This window comes from Notamacropus eugenii, chromosome 1 (genome assembly GCF_028372415.1).
Source record: "Notamacropus eugenii isolate mMacEug1 chromosome 1, mMacEug1.pri_v2, whole genome shotgun sequence".
Lineage (NCBI taxonomy): Eukaryota > Metazoa > Chordata > Mammalia > Diprotodontia > Macropodidae > Notamacropus > Notamacropus eugenii.
This window is the reverse complement of record NC_092872.1, coordinates 567,839,713-567,855,765: the sequence shown is the minus strand read 5'-3', so window position 1 is coordinate 567,855,765 and position 16,053 is coordinate 567,839,713. Positions and strand designations below refer to the sequence as shown.

Below are 16,053 nucleotides of genomic sequence, written 5' to 3'. Positions count from 1 at the left end.
GTGAAGGAAGAAAGAGATGAGAAGACAAATTAAGAAAAAGAGCCTAAGAAGGAAAAGCAGAAAAGGAGATAGAAAAGAGAAAGTGGATGATTTTATTTCATAGAAAGGGTAACTCCTAATTTAGTTGGCTCTACATGGTGCGAGAATAGCAAGTTGAAAGGTAGAAAATGCAAATAGTTTGCCAACATGAAGCTCACTAACTGATGTGATTACCGGTTATAGTTGCCTCAATTACCTATCTGGCAGTGTGATATTGCTGTAAAATATAGAATACCATAGTCTCTCAAGAATTAAAGTTGTTGGTCGACCAGAGAGCAATAGAGAGATATGTGGCTGGTATAAATGTTTAATAGAACAATTCAACAACAACCTATTTTATTAGTGTCTACTTAATGTCAAGAGATCTAAAGGAAGGCCCCTATCATGTTGGGTGGTGGATTTCGAAGAGAACATGGATCAGAGTCACATAGAATGAGAAATCTTAGAAGGTATATACCTCTGGAGTCTGTATTCAAGTGATGATGACACAGATTTAATGGAGTTATAATTTGACCACTTGGGCATGCATCTCTTTACCTAACATATGAGAGCATTGGAAAAGATGATGTTTAAGATCCCTTCCAATCCCAGTTCTATGATCCACTAAATACCTGTCATTTGAAATTTATCTCCTGTTACTTCAGGCAACAATGTTCTTACAATCCTACTTCTAAGAGTATTTGCTTTAAATGGGTCATTGATTGCAATAAGAGAGACTATGTGTTTGAAATGTGATTGCGCATTGAGTCCTAGAGATTACGTAGTAGAATGAGTTCACTGGATTTGTTCAAATTCCTTTTTTTCCCTGCTATCGCTAAGTCAATAATAATACTTTTCTATTATGCTTTAAAATTTAGCAAATATTTTCACAATCTTTATTTCATTTGACCCCTACAAAAATCTTGTGAGATGGGTCAGAAAAAAATTATCTTATAAAACAATAAAGGAAATTGTGGTTCAAAGAGTTCGTGACTTGTCCAGTATTCTACTACTTAGGCTGAAGCCAGGAACAATGTCCAGATTTTCTGATTGGACATACAATAGACATCTTAAACCCAACATATCCAAACCCGAACTTATTATCTTTCCCCAAAAACCCTTCTCCCTTTCAAACTTCCCCACTATTGTCAAGGACACCATCATCCTTCTAGTCACTGAGGATCATAACCTAGGTTCTAATCTTGATTCTACATTATCTTTCACTCTGCATATCCAAATTGTTGCCAAGGCCTATGGATTTCATCTTTGCAATATCTTTCAAATATGTCCCCTTCTCTACCCTGATACTGCCACTAACCTAATGCATGCACTCACTACATCATACCTGAACTACTGTAATAACCTTCTGATTGGTCTGGTCTGCCTGCTAAAAGTCTCTCCCCATTCCAGACCATCCTCCATTCAGCCACCAAAGTGATTTTCACAAAGTACAGTTTCAATCCTGTTACTCACCTACTCAATAAACTCTAATTGCTTCCTATTACCTCCAGGTTAAAATACAGAATCCTCTATTTACCTTCAAAGCCCTTTATAACCTACCCTTCCTTTACCCTTCAAGTCTTCTTCCTTCTTTATATCACATCCCTCTGCGTACTCTTTGACCCAGTGACACTAGCCTCCTTGCTGTTCCACAGACAAGATACTCCATCTCTCAGCTCAGGGACTTTTCTCTGGCTATCCCCCATGCCTAGAATGTTCTCCCTCCTCTACCTCCTGGATTTCTGGGCTTCCTTCAAGTCACAACTAAAATCCCACCTTCTACAGTAAGCCTTTCTCAAACTCTCTTAATTCCAGTGTTTACCCTCCAGTATTTCCTATTAATCCTCTACGTAGCTTGCTTTGTACAGAATTGTTTGGATGTTGTCTCCCCCATTAGATTGTGAGCTCCTGGAAAACAGGGACTGTTTCTTGCCTTCTTTGTATCCTTAGTGCTTAATGCAGTATATGGCACATAGCAGGTATTTAATAAATGTTTATTGACTGACTCATAGCCAGTTCCTCTTTCCATGACATCATTCTTCTCATATTAAAATTAGCCAAAAGATGCTAATTTTTCTAGGACTAAATGATTAGTTTAATATTTGCATAAGCTCCATGTCAAATCTCTTGAAAAACGTTGAAATTTTTCAACAGAGCAAGAAAAGAATTGAGAAATACGGCATAAACCTGTAAACTCACTAATTAGCTATCACATGCAATTATGCTTGAATTTTGGACCTTCGATAAAAGAAAGGGTTTGGTATAAAGTCCTCAAAAGCAAGTCTTCATTTCTATCTATTACAGATATTTCAATATTTTAGAGATTCATAATTTCATCAGTTCTTGTCCTCTCTGCAAATGCAGAGAACAAGTCCTTTATAACTTAGTACAAAGTACTCTAAAGCAGTTTGTGGCCAAACACACACACACACACACACACGCGCGCGCGCGCGCACACACACACACGCACACGCACACATTGTCCAAAATGGTATTATAAGGTTCTCTCTGGATAGCGAGGCTGCTCTTTGTAAAACAGAAATACATTTCATCACTAGATCCACATTCTAAGTCTTGCTAGAGTGCGTGCTCTAATGGCATAGTCTTTGAGAACCCAGTGTCAACTCCATATGGCATCAAAACAAGCTTAGACCTTTAGCACACATAAATGTATAAAGCTTAACTAGGAAGATTTAGGAGGAATGAGGAGGTGTGTGTTAATGGGGAAGGTTAACCCATTAATACATACACAAACAGTGTGACCATGTTGATGCAATTTATTGGACAAGTGAAGTGACCAAAATTGCTCTCCACAGGGCAAATAACAATACTAAACCATAGGGTGCCATATACTCAATTGGAGTGGCACAAAAAATTAATATGCAAAGTATTCTAATGTAGCCTTCATGAGATTGTTGATAAAATTCTGGATGCCATTTTAGTCTCAGAAAAATCTGATGTCTACTCACCTATCAATAAAATAGCCAATTACTGGACTCTCACTAGTTGTATTTGGTGGCTTCCACGTCACAATGACATAATCTCTATTGGCATCATGGCACTGCACATCCATGGGGGCTCCTGGGGCCCCTGTAACTAATGGGTCAGCATCTGGAACAGACAGGAAAAAGTGTATTTCTGGTCAAGTCAGAGGGGTAACCATGTAGCCCACTTACAGTGCTATCTTCCAGAACATAATTAATTTAATAGTCATAGTTTTAGAACAACAAATAAATAGGATCAGCAAAATATTTATTTTGCTTTAATATAATGGCCTGTTATTTAGTACCCAAAATTACACATCCCTTGTTACAGAATTCCATGTCAGATTTTTTGAGGGGGAAAAATTATTCTTACTGTATAATTTCTAATGTTACCTCTTAAGCAAACTCCTCTAAAAAAAATTACAAACCCCAGTTACCAAGCTGAACCTTTGATGAGAAAGCTTTAAGACCTTATTTCAGAGTTTTGGTTGGTTAAGCTCACAACATTTGTATCTTCTCCACAAACTCCCAATTCCATGGTCACTCATCATTTGACCCAAAAAGTGGAAAATCACACAAGCATAAAATGTAATATTTCCATTTCTTCTGTTTCCAGTTAGAATAAAATAGCAGCGAGGGGAATCATTGTTTGTTTGTGCTACAGTTCGCCTTGTCAAAGCATGATAAAAATCCATTCAGATGTTTTTCTTTTTCAAAATCCCTAAACCATTCTAAGTTTGATCATGTTTTATGGAATGTTGAGCAATGTTTGGGCCAGCCTTTCACTCATTCACTTCCTCTCTCTTTATGACCCTCTGTCTTGAATTTCATTCATTTTAAATTTTAAGTCCAAATCTGCTGAAAGTCAACAAATCTACTTTAGTGTACTAATTTACTGAAACATGCTTACTTGTCTAGTCTAAAATATGTATCTCTACACATATCCATGGCTATATTATGCATACTTAACCATGTAAACATACAGCTTCTTGTACAATTCCCTTTAGCAGATTAAAAGCTTAGAATATCTTACTGTTGAGCCAGCTATTTGCTCTTTCATTTAAAATATACAGGAAAAAAATAATCTGAATGGTTTCACTCCCCCATATTTGCATCATTTTCTTCTTCTTGGTGGTGCTGAACAAGCAAGACAATTTAAACGATGCCATGTTGATTACATTTTATGGGTTAGGGGTAGGAGGGAGTCTTACCATCAGCTATGTGCACAAAATGGAAGGTACATTTTAATGTCTACCTAGCCAGTAGTAAAATTGCCTAATGTTGACGTTAAAAGTTTATATTTTCCTGTTTTGTTCAAACTAAAGCCATTTATTGCTAATGAGTTTCTTCTCTTATGCTATGTTCTGGATGTTCACATAAAAGGCAAAATATCCCAATCCTACAACTGTTGTTGCACATTGATGAAGACCCCATGAGGGTAGTTAGAGGGTACAGTGGATAAACCACTGAACTGAGAAAGTCTTAGGAACTTAGGAAGACCAGAGGTCAAATCTAGCCTCAGATTCTTACCAGTAACATGACCTTGGGCAAGTAATTTAACTTCTCTCTGTCTCAGTTTCCTCATCTATAAGAGCACCTACTTCCCAGAAATGTTGGGAGGATCAAAGGAGATTATAATAAATAAAAAGCACTTTGCAAACCTTACAAAATGCTAGAGGAGAACAAGGAGGAGGAGGATCAACCTCATCTCAGAGGTTCCTGTAAGGAAAGGCACATGAGATCCTAGGAGTCTGGAGTTAGGGTGGGGAGGTGGGGAGTTGGGTGGCAATAGGGAAAATTTACAGAGGTTGGTAGGTATATAAAGGTCTTTTCTCCTTCTGTCTTCCTCTATTTACCTGTTATCCCAAAAGAAAAAACCCTGAATGTCTATCAGGCAGTTTTATTTGTTAAAGTAACCTTACAAAGATATGAGGCTGAGCTCTCCTAACCATGTAAAGTCAACAGTTTACTAAGGGGTCCCTCTTCCAAATGCATTTGAAGCAGATCTGAAAATTGTCTTGCTCAGGTCGCACTCTCCTTTTCTCTCCCTCCATAGAGCAAGGAAAGTAATAAGACAAGGTCAAAGAGAATGTACAAATATTCCTATGGGTGTCTGTAGACACCACTGCACCTCAGCTAGACAAGAGGAGAGAGAATGTGGGTGAAAAGAATGGATTTAACCATTCAAGCTGGGTCAGTCTTTCACCTCTCAGGGTCTCAGTTTTCTTATCTATAAAAGAGGGCTTGCATTAAATTATCTCTCAGGCCTCTTCCATCTCTAATAATCCAGGGAAGAGGGATACCCTAGGGCAAAAATGCTGGGCAAATCTGAGGGCCCCAGAGGCTAGACAGGACCTAGAGATACAAGAAAAGAGAAGCAGACTTAGGACACAGATCTTTTATAAAGTAACGAAAACCTCAGGGACAATAATTGTCTCATGTTCAGCTGTGACTGACCTCCTTTAAGTAAAAAATATTCTACAACTTTCTATGTTTAGCAGTATGGAAGGTGTATGCAACAGAGGATATAGGGGGCAGGGGGCAGAAGGGGAAGGGGATGATGGCATGTAGAAGTGGAACTTACTTGAGACACACAGCCATGACCCATAATTCTGAGTGGTCATATGATGCCACTTTGACCATGAGTAGTTATTTTCTTCTCATCCAATCTATTTTTGCAGACTTACTTTGCATTATTCCCTTTTATCCCCTCTCTGTCTTAATCAGCTTGAACTGTTAGCTATTCTCTGAAAAGAAAATTCCATTTATTTTCTCTATGTCTTATCACAGATCGTCCTACATGCCTAGGGCAACTAGGTGGTGCAGTGGTTAGAGCAGGAGTCAAGAGGACCTGAGTTCAAATCTCATCTCAGCCACTTGACACTCACTAGCTGTGACCTTGGGCAAGTCACTTAACCCCAATTGCCTCATCCTGGGTCATCTCCAGTCATCCTGATGAATATCTGATCACTAGATTCAGATGGCTCTGGAGAAGAAGTGAGGCTGGTGACCTGCACAGCCCTCCCTCACTCAAAACAAAGACAAGTGCAAGTCATGTCATCATTTCTCTGATGGCATGGTCTTCTTCGACAACAAAGGACAAACACACTCCTACATGCCTAGAATGCCCTCCCTCCTCACCTAAATGTCCTAGAACCCTTAGCTTCCCTGTAACCTCAGCTCAGATGTTACTTTCTATCTAAAGTTTGTCCTGGTCTCCAATTTTTAGAGCTCTGGTCTTTTCAATTTACCTTCTATCTACTTATCTGGATACCTATTCCCTTCCGCAACATAATCTCCTTGAAAACAAGGATTATTTTTCTTTCCTCTTTGAAGCTCCAATCCAGCACAGTGCCTTGCATATTGTAAGCATGTCACAAATACTTTAATTTGCATTATATTCAGACAGAAGTGCAATGGGAGGGAAGGATTTTGAAAGAAATATTGAAGACCTTCACCATTTAAGCAGGAAAGGCATGATAATGATGAGACATGATAACCGAGTGGATAGAAAACTGAGTCTTGGAGTCAGGAAGACTCCAAGGGGGCAAGTCCCCTCTGACATATACTTTCTGTATGACCCTGGACAAGTCAATAACCCAGAAACCTCTTTAAGACTCATAGAACAACAGACACTGATTTGCATTGGGAAGAGTTTTCTCATGAGGTTTTCACTACACAAATGAAATCAAAGGTCCATCCAAAAAGAAAAAAAAGATGGTAAAAAATAATAATAACTAGCATTCCTGTAGGGCTCTAATGTTTATAAAAAAAGAAAACCTTTGCTCACAACAACCACATGAGGTAGATGGGAGAACTATTATTGTCCCTATCTTAAAGATGCATCAATGATGCTTAGGTGGGTTTCTATAACATACAGATTAATAGTATTGGGCTGTATTCACCCTGACATAAGACCCAATTGAAGGAGAAGCACATGGATTCTTATAACACACAAGGACACCATTTGATAGTGTACAAGAGACAAACATGTGATTGGGAAATATTTCAAGTTATAAGATTTTGGGGAAAATTCTATATGACTAACTGAACCTTATTCCTTCATTGACTATTTTTCCCAATTATTTAGGTGTTTATGAGAAGGTAAATTAGGCCAAATAAGAGCTATGAAAAGATATCTCAGCCCTCATTCTCTCCTTTACTTTTGCAAAGGTGTAGAATATTGCATATAGCAGTTTTTTTTTCAATGTGTTGATTGGTTTTGTTAATTTGCTTTCTGGGGACAAGAGAAAGGAAGAATATACAGGTGGAAATGTAGGTCATATTAAACAGAAGGCATCAATGAAGTCCATTTTAAAAAAGAAAGTAGGAAGCATTCAGATACATCCTATATATACATATACGTATACACACATTATATGTATATACATATACATACACACACATATATACATATATATGCATATATGTGTAATTAATATTCCTTACTTCCAAACATCCTAATTCTCTACTACATGCTATGATTATGGTTCACCATTTCAAAATATATATTTTGTAGCTTGGTGTGCCCAAGAAATAGTTCCTCGGCAAGTAGAACTACCAGGTTAGAATAGCATTTACTGTGTCATTTAACACTGCGGCCATTAGATCTAGTCTCTAAAGTATAAAAATAATAATGAACATTTCATAATTTCCAGTTGTCAGGTGAGTCTATTTAGGCAGCACCATTATTTTCCTCACATATGAGTGAGGGCCAATAAGGGTAAATTCCAGTGATGCACCAGTACCTAAGAAACATTAAAAGAACCAGAGATCTGGAGGGCAGGGCAAAGATGGTGGAGGAGAAGTGCATTTAGGGTTAGGGTTATATGTATATATGTGTCTATATATGTATTTGTATATTATATATGTAAAGGTATATGCATATGTATGTACATGTGTATATATGTGTGTGTGTTTGTGTGTGTGTAGGTAGAGAGAGAGAGAGAGACAGAGGGAATAGGGTGAGATGAATATGAAGGGAGGATACTTTAAAAATAAAATTAAGTATTGAGAGGAATATACTGGGAGAAAGAGAAAGGGAGAGGTAGAATATAGTAAAGCATCTCATATAAAAGAGGCAAGAAAGAGCTTTTACAATGGAGGGGAAGAAGGGAGAGGTGAGAGGGAATAAGTGATCCTTACCCTCATTTAAGGAGAAAATAGCACATATTCACGTGGGTATGGAAATCTATCTTACCCTACAGGAAAGTGGGGGGTGGGGTGGGAGGAAGGGGATAGGAGAGGGAGGATAGCAGAAGGGAGGGCAGATTGAGGGAAGGGGTAATCAGAAGCAAACATTATTGTGGGGGACAGGTCAAGGGAGAAAATGGAATAAATGGATGGGAGGACAAGATAGAGGGAAATGTGGTTAGTCTTTTGCAACATGACGGTTATGGAAGTGTTTTGCATGTCTACACATGTATGACCTATATAAAATCACTTGTCTTCTTGGTGAGGGTGGCTGGGGAGGGAGGAAGGTAGAGACTGTGGAACTCAAAGTTTTAAAAATGAATGTTAAAAATTGTTTTTGCATGCAACTGGGAAATAAGTTGTACAGGCAACAGAGTATAGAAATCTATGTTGCCCTACAGGAAAATAGAGGGGAGAGGGATGGGAGAAGGTGGGTGGGGTGATAGAAGGGAGGGCAGTTTGAGTAAAAGTGTGGTTGGGGTGCATACTCTCCTGGGGTGGGGGAGAGGAGAGATGGGGAGAAAACTTGGAATTCAATATCTCATGGAAGTGAATGTTGAAAACTGAAAATAAATTTTATATATACATAGAACCAAAAATAAGAAGCAGAGGTCTGCCTTATAGTGTAATGAGAAAATGTCTCATGGGAAATTAAGGGGAAAAGGTGGACAGGAATCTTTCAGGACAAGAAGGTGCAGAGGAAGTAATATCCTTTAATAATGGGGCCTAGGAACTTTTGTTTTATGTTATGACAAGTATATTTCAATATAATTAGTTTCCTTTGTAACTCTGTATTTTATTTTACACATATAAAAGAATTATCCTGAGAAGAGGTCCACAGGTATTTTGTTTGTTTGTGCGTTTGTTTATTTATTTATTTTTGGTTTTCAACATTCTTTTCCACAAGAGTTCCAAAGTTTCTCCCCACCCTAGATGGCATACATTCTAATTGCCCCTTCCCCCCACTCCCATTTGCCCTCCCTTTTATCATTCCCTCCTCTTATTCCCTTCCCTTTGGTCCATAGGTTTTGCCAGACTGTCTGAAAGGTCCATCATCGGAAAACAAGGTAAGAAACCCTAGCCTCTAGTAAGTACAGATCCATAAAGTGAAGATAAAAGTAAGACAATAAAAGCATTACCTCTCACAAACATAAAAGCACTGTGATCAGTCACGCCTCCTCTTGAAATGATCCTTAAAGTATAAAGGCCTTCATCATCCTTATTCAGGTGGCCAAATGACAGCGAGGCCTGTCCTTCTCCAAAGAACATTTTTGTCCACTTAGATTCTTTCAGCAATACACCTGGAAAACATTCAGATTTCAGATTGGCATCAGGCTATCTGGGGATATTTGCTTCTCTTCCCAGTTTTCAAATTCCTCCACACACACACACAAAAACATTTAAGCAGCAAACTAACCAGTCTGTTAAATTATTATTTTAAGTTTAGAAGGGGTTGCTTTCTCATTTTCTCTTTTCTGTGATTGAATATATTTCCATATTTTAAAATTCTAGAACATTCTTTACTAATATTGTAACAAATACATTAATGTAACACACAGGCTTATCCATACACCTACAGAATCAATGCTAGGTCCCTGCTCCATTTCCATCTTCCATGAAACCTTCCTGTCCAACACAGGGATATGTCTCTCTTATGAATTCATAGCTCTTCATGTCTGTGCCACTCATCTCCACTGAGTCATACACCACCTTGTATTTCTGTTTAAATATTCAGTCATGTCTGATTCTTTGTGATCCTGTGGACCACAGCATGCCAATACTCTCCCTGGGGTTTTCTTGGTAAAAATAGTGGAGTGGTTTGCCATTTCCTTCTCTAGTGGATCAAGGTAAATAGAACTTGTCCAGGGTTACACAACTAGTAAGTGTCTGAGGGTATATTTGAACTCAGGAATAGGAATCTTCCTGACTGCAAGCCCAGCACTCTACTCATTGAACTGCTTGGCTGCCTCCAACTTTGCCTTATGGCATCATATATGCGTGTATGTATGCAGTTGTATGTGTATGTGTATATAGTGTGCATATATACTACATGCATAAAGGGTATATACACACATGCACATGTGTATATGTTATATGTATATGCACATATGTGTGTGTGTGTGTAATTTCCTCACTACATCAGAAGTTGAGAGCAGGATTTATATTTTTTGTACTCCCTTTGTCACCTCAGTCCCTGAGTTTAGAACCTTGTCTGTAGTAGCTGATAACAACAACAATATTGCTAAACATTTATACAGCACTTACCATGTGCCAGGCAGTGTGCTAATCACTTTACAATACTGTCTTATTTGATTATTAATAATGAATGTGTGTTTAATTAGATGGTATTGAATTAACATTTGTGAGAGGTAGCATATTTTATCAGAGAGACTCCTGGCTTTTATAATCTGGGGCAAATCATTTTATCTCTAGGTTCCTATTTCCTCATCTATAAAATGAAAGATTTGGACTCAGTGATCTCAAATGTCCATTTGGGATTTAAGTCCTGTGATTATTTCATCTGTATCATTTTTTTAAATGATTACTAAAGAGTTAATCTAGAGAGCATAATTTTGATAGCCAAAATCCTCAACGTGAAATAATAATAATCACGTTTATATAAAACTTCAGGTTCACAAAGCACTCTATACACATTACTTCATTTCATCCTCACAATAACTCTGTATGGTGTCTTTATTTTAAAATTAAGGAAACCAAGCCTCATTAAATATTTTGCCCAAGTTTACACAACCTGGAAGTATCTATAGTAAAATTTGACTTCAGATCTTCTTGACTACATGCTCAGCATTTGACACATTAAGGCAAGCTTTCTCTTAAACCTGATGTAACTCAAGCCATCTTCAAAGCAGGTCACATAGGAGATAGGCTTTTCTGTTAGTTACCCCTCATTCTGATGCTGCTTGTGGTAATTTCCAAGAGTTGTGAGGCTAGTGGGCATAATGTTTTCTACTACACATAGATCTTTGCTTTTAAAAGTTAAGACTCCACTAAGAAATTTTCCATATGATATCAAATAGGTAGTTAGTGCATATAGGCCCAAGCAGAAGAGATTGGCTGGGGGAGGGGAAAAGGGAGGGGGAAAAAGAGTTGTGGAGGAAATCAGTCATTTCATTCTGTTGAAAATATCCCCACTGCTATAATCTGAGAAGAAAGTGTTTAACCTTAGCAAAGTCACTTAACCTTTCCAGAACTCAATTTTCTCATCTATAAAATGAGAGAGTTTGACCAGAATCAGGAGTACGGAACCTTTGGCTTCAAGGCCACATGTGGTCTTCTATGTTCTTGGGTACAGCCTTTTAACTAAATCCAAGTTTTATAGAACAAATTCCTTTTCTTAAAGGATTTGTTCTGTGAAATTTGGATTCAGTCAAAGGGCAACGCTTGAGGACCTAGAGGGCCACATGTGGCCTCGAGGCTATAGGTTCTTCATCCTTAGACTAGATGGTCTCTTAGGTCTCTTCCAGATCTATGACCCTGCCAACCATAGGGAAGAAACATATGTGTATGTATACATATATACATATACAAGTGTGGATATATACTTGAGCATCATACATCTGAGCATTTCCTCTCATTAGAAATAAAAGGGAAGGAGTACAGTTGTCTCTCTAGGCTTAAACTATCCTAGACTTTAGGAACAATAATGATAATTTGAGGAAAGAGACTTTCTTTTGCATTTCTTCCAAATGTATGACTCTCATTAGCTGGGCAGCTAGGTGGTACAGTGGATAGAACACCAGTGCAGGAGTCAGGAGGACTTGAGTTCAAATTTCACCTCAGACACTTGACATTCACTAGCTATGTGACCTTGGGCCACTGACTTAACCCCAATTGCCTCATTCTGGGTCATCTCCAGTCCTCCTGATGAATATCTAGTCACTAGATTAAGATGGTTCTGTAGGAGAAGTGAGGCTGGTGACCTGCACAGCCCTCCCTCACTCAAAACAAAGTCAAGTTCAAATCATGTCATCATTTCTCTGATGGCATGGTCTTCTTCAGCAATGAAGAACGAATACACACATGACTCTCATTAATTCAACCACTGAACAACACTATAATCTTTCTTCACTAGCTCTGTACAACTTACCTGGACATTTGAACAATTCTCTAATTAACAGATTTTCCCTTCAGAAAACAATATTAGATACTGAGAAGAGACATAAAGAAAGAAAAGTCCTTAATTTCAGCTCCTTGAAGGTTTACAGTCTAATAAAGGAAGAAATGTTACAATAAGCAGTGTGGTTCAGAGGACTGAGAGCTAGACTTGGAATCTGAGGACCTAGGCTCCAAACAGAATCCTGACAGTTATGACCTGGGACAAATCACTTGAATCTCTCTAAACCTCAATTTTTGCATCCCTAACATAAGCGGTTCTACTACCTGACCTTCAAAGTCTCTTCTGACTCAATCCTGTGACCATAGCAACTTTGAGATTCTCCAAGTGAATTGCCTATTTCCACATAAGCATAGCTACAAAGATTGACATGACGCATTTAGAGCATGGGCCAGATTCACCCAGCTCCCATGACTCTCAGGAAAACAATCACCAGTACAAACTGTCTATACAAAGAATTCTGCACCCTGATACATTTATCTGGTGAGAATACTTCTTTGCGTTACAGAATCACTCTAAGGTATAACTAAGTATAAACAAGTCCTTAATCAATTTGGGAGAAGTGAAATACTTTGAGGTGTTAGATGAAATCAGACAATACCTAGCCAATGTATTGCCTTTTGGCTTACAGAATTAGCCTTGGGCTTATGTATATCAAATAAGGGATTCCAGCAGGGAGCAGAATGTTTCCAAGTACTTTGAGGAGACAGCTTTGCTTAATGAAAGGGTAGCTAGGAGAGGTGGAGAATAAGGCCAGAAGGAGTGTCATCCCCACATTTAGACCATGTCATGCAAGAGTCTAGAGCAATAGCAAATACTTTCAGCCAGGACATAAAAAAGGACAAACTAGAAACACCAAGGAAAGGGAGCTTTCTGAGAGTTGACTCCTTCAGGGCAGAGGGAATTGGAGCTATGGACTCTACAGAGGCACCAACCCTCAGAGGCCAGAAAAGAATGGTCCTTTGGGGAATTTTCTAAGTCCTCTATGAAGGAAGACAAGGATATCCATTACCAGAAACCAGGCTTCTCTCTCTGGGCACATGAGATCTTTAAGCTTGAGTTCGTTGCTCCCTGGGCTCTACTTCAATTACGAGCATGCCACCATTTTGAAGTGATCATATTTTGTGCAAACTTCTTAATATACCACTTCAGAAAATATTCCTTTCTAAGAGCTAATTAGGTCAGGATAGCTGGTAATCAGTGAGTAAAAGATCAGACAGGGACTTGTGATCAAAAGAGCTAGAAAAATAGACCCAGTCCCTCAGGATTAGCCCTATAATCCTGAGAGGAGAAGTAGTTATTGCCTTCTAGAAAACCAGTCTGCTAGAACAAATGGAAATTGGGAGAGTAAACCCTGAGGGAGTGTTAAAAAAAAAAAAAAAACAACCAACATTTTAATGTTACAAAGGTACTTTTCTTACAACAAACCTAACTTCCCCTGGAGTTATTTATCAGAAAATATCTCACTTTTATAAATGTCATCTAGCTCACTACAATACATAAGTATAGATATTCCACATGTATGTAGATAGTGGACCTCTCTGTTCAAATCAGCATATATTCATTTAATGCCTGCTAAAGATTATGCACAGAAAAACCTAATTTGGGAGGTCACCACTGCTGAACCTGAGGAAATGGACATTGTAAATGATTTGCAAATTATCCATGTTTCTGTGATGATTATCAATAGAAAAAAAAAATCTGGATTTTTTTTTTCCTGTTCATGGGAGTTCCTCATTTACACTAAAGGAAAAGACCATTATTAAAATTTGCAGCCAGTATTCACACTAAACTAGAACCAATTCACGGCTCATCATTGTCACTGAGTTTTTTAAGAAGTCAGAATTTTTAAGGTTTTTAAAACCAGAACTATGAATTGAGACTTATATCTGTGTGCTGTAATGGTGTCATTAATACAACATCAGCAGCAGAAATAATATCCAAAGTGACTTTGAGTCAACCAAAAAGAGTGGTTTTATGTAAATAGTTTGTTGGATTTTTTCTTATGTGACTGCTTTAGTATGATAGCCTCAGAGGGTTGATTCATTTTAAATTGTCTTTAATATCAGATTTCCAATTTGCATAGTCCATTTCTCCATACTTTTTTAAAGGATTTCACTCAACTGACTGACATTGCCTCTGGGGCTTACTTTCCATCAAGTGGCTTGCAGCTTATTAATTTGAAATAGTAAAAATATCCTCTTGCATTTTAATGACTAGGAACAAACCACAGACAATTGTCCTTATAGCTTTACATTTAAATAGCAAAATCTAAAAGATCTGATTATGACTGGTTATGATGGGCAGCTTTCATGGCAAAATCACGTTCAAATATCACAAGAATGACTGAAAGTGGAGTGTAAATTCAGCAAATTTTCCTATAAATATATTCTACTCAAATTGATCAAAGTTAATTAAAGTTCCTTGGAATCTGAAATCCAGGCACTCTCTACCATCAAAGGTTGATATTAGTATCATTTTTAGGTATTATGGGGACTTTTTTTTCCTGTTGAAATTCTAATTCAACAAATTATGTATTTTCTCCGCTTCTCTAACCCGCATCAAATTATGCTACAGATCCACGAGGATTTTCCCCTCATTCAAGCAACCTTTTATAATTAATATGAAATTATTGTCATGTTTATAAATAACCTAACCAGAAATCCCACTAAGCATTTGCACTTCTGTGTCTCCTTCCCTTTCTATATACTGTTCCTCCTCCCTGGAAAAATCCTTCCCCATATTGAAATCCATGCTCAGTCAGAATGACCCCATTGTTCCCAGTCTTTCTTGTCTTCTTGTGTCAACTAGTCTGTTGAGTGCCCCCAAAAATAGTTTGATTCCATCCCCTGGTCCTTGGCATTACCTGCTAGTATGCACGTAGCCTCATGGGCTTTCATTCTATCCCTTTTATCTCTCATCTCATTTCCCTAAAATGTATGGTAATGAGGGAGTAGCTGAGAGCAATGGCATGTCCCCTTTTGAAAACAGGTAACTATGAGAACTGTCTTGCTCTTAATTTGAAAAGTTGCCTATAAAGCCAGAAGCTTCCCAGTTAATTTGGGGTACATTGGCTAGATTCCTCTCCTCCCCTCTTCTCTCCTTTCCTTTCCTCCTTCCTTCCTTTCCTCCTTCCTTCCTTCCTTCCTTTCTTTCTTCCTTTCTTTCTTTCATCTCCCCTCTTTCTTTCATCTCCCCTAAAACCCAGTACATTTTGCAGCCCATGGATCGAACAACAAGGAGTTCCTGTCCAATCTCCACTCAATAGCTGTTTTTGGATCCTCCTAGCTTAGAGTGAATGCCAATAGTAACAGTTTCTCTTCCAAACAACAACCGTGAGGCTCCTGCCCCTGCCAGTGTTTTTTTTCTTTTCTATTCAAGGGGCCATCCACCTGACTAGTTTTTAAAGAGGCCTATTCACTAAATGGGCACTACCTCACTTTAAGTGAGTACCTGAAAAGGCCTTAGCCTAAAAGGTCTCCCATTGCATCCTAAGCCAACTCCAGTCATCCTAATGAATATCTGGTCACTGGACCCAGATGGCTCAGGAGGAGAAAGTGAGGCTGGTGACCTTGCACAGCTTTCCCTCACTCAAAACAAAGTCAAGTGCAAGTCATGTCATCATTTCTCTGATGTCATGGTCCTCTTCAAAAATGAAGGATGAACACAATAAAGGGATGGGGAGTGGGAGGAAGGGGGAATGTGTGGATGTTGAAATTGTGA

At 38.3% G+C, this 16,053-nt stretch overlaps 1 protein-coding gene across 1 annotated transcript in view; it reads right to left on the bottom strand.

Moving 5' to 3' along the window:
- The window catches only part of MYOM2 (myomesin 2), a 161,063-nt gene that overhangs the window by 93,613 nt on the left and 51,397 nt on the right, over positions 1-16,053 (bottom strand). Inside the window, exons 10-11 of the mRNA XM_072634369.1 lie at positions 9,335-9,496; positions 2,988-3,129 (exon numbers count right to left, since the gene is read on the bottom strand). Of these exons, the coding sequence (XP_072490470.1) occupies positions 2,988-3,129; positions 9,335-9,496 (304 nt within the window). The remainder of the gene's footprint in view (positions 1-2,987; positions 3,130-9,334; positions 9,497-16,053) is intronic.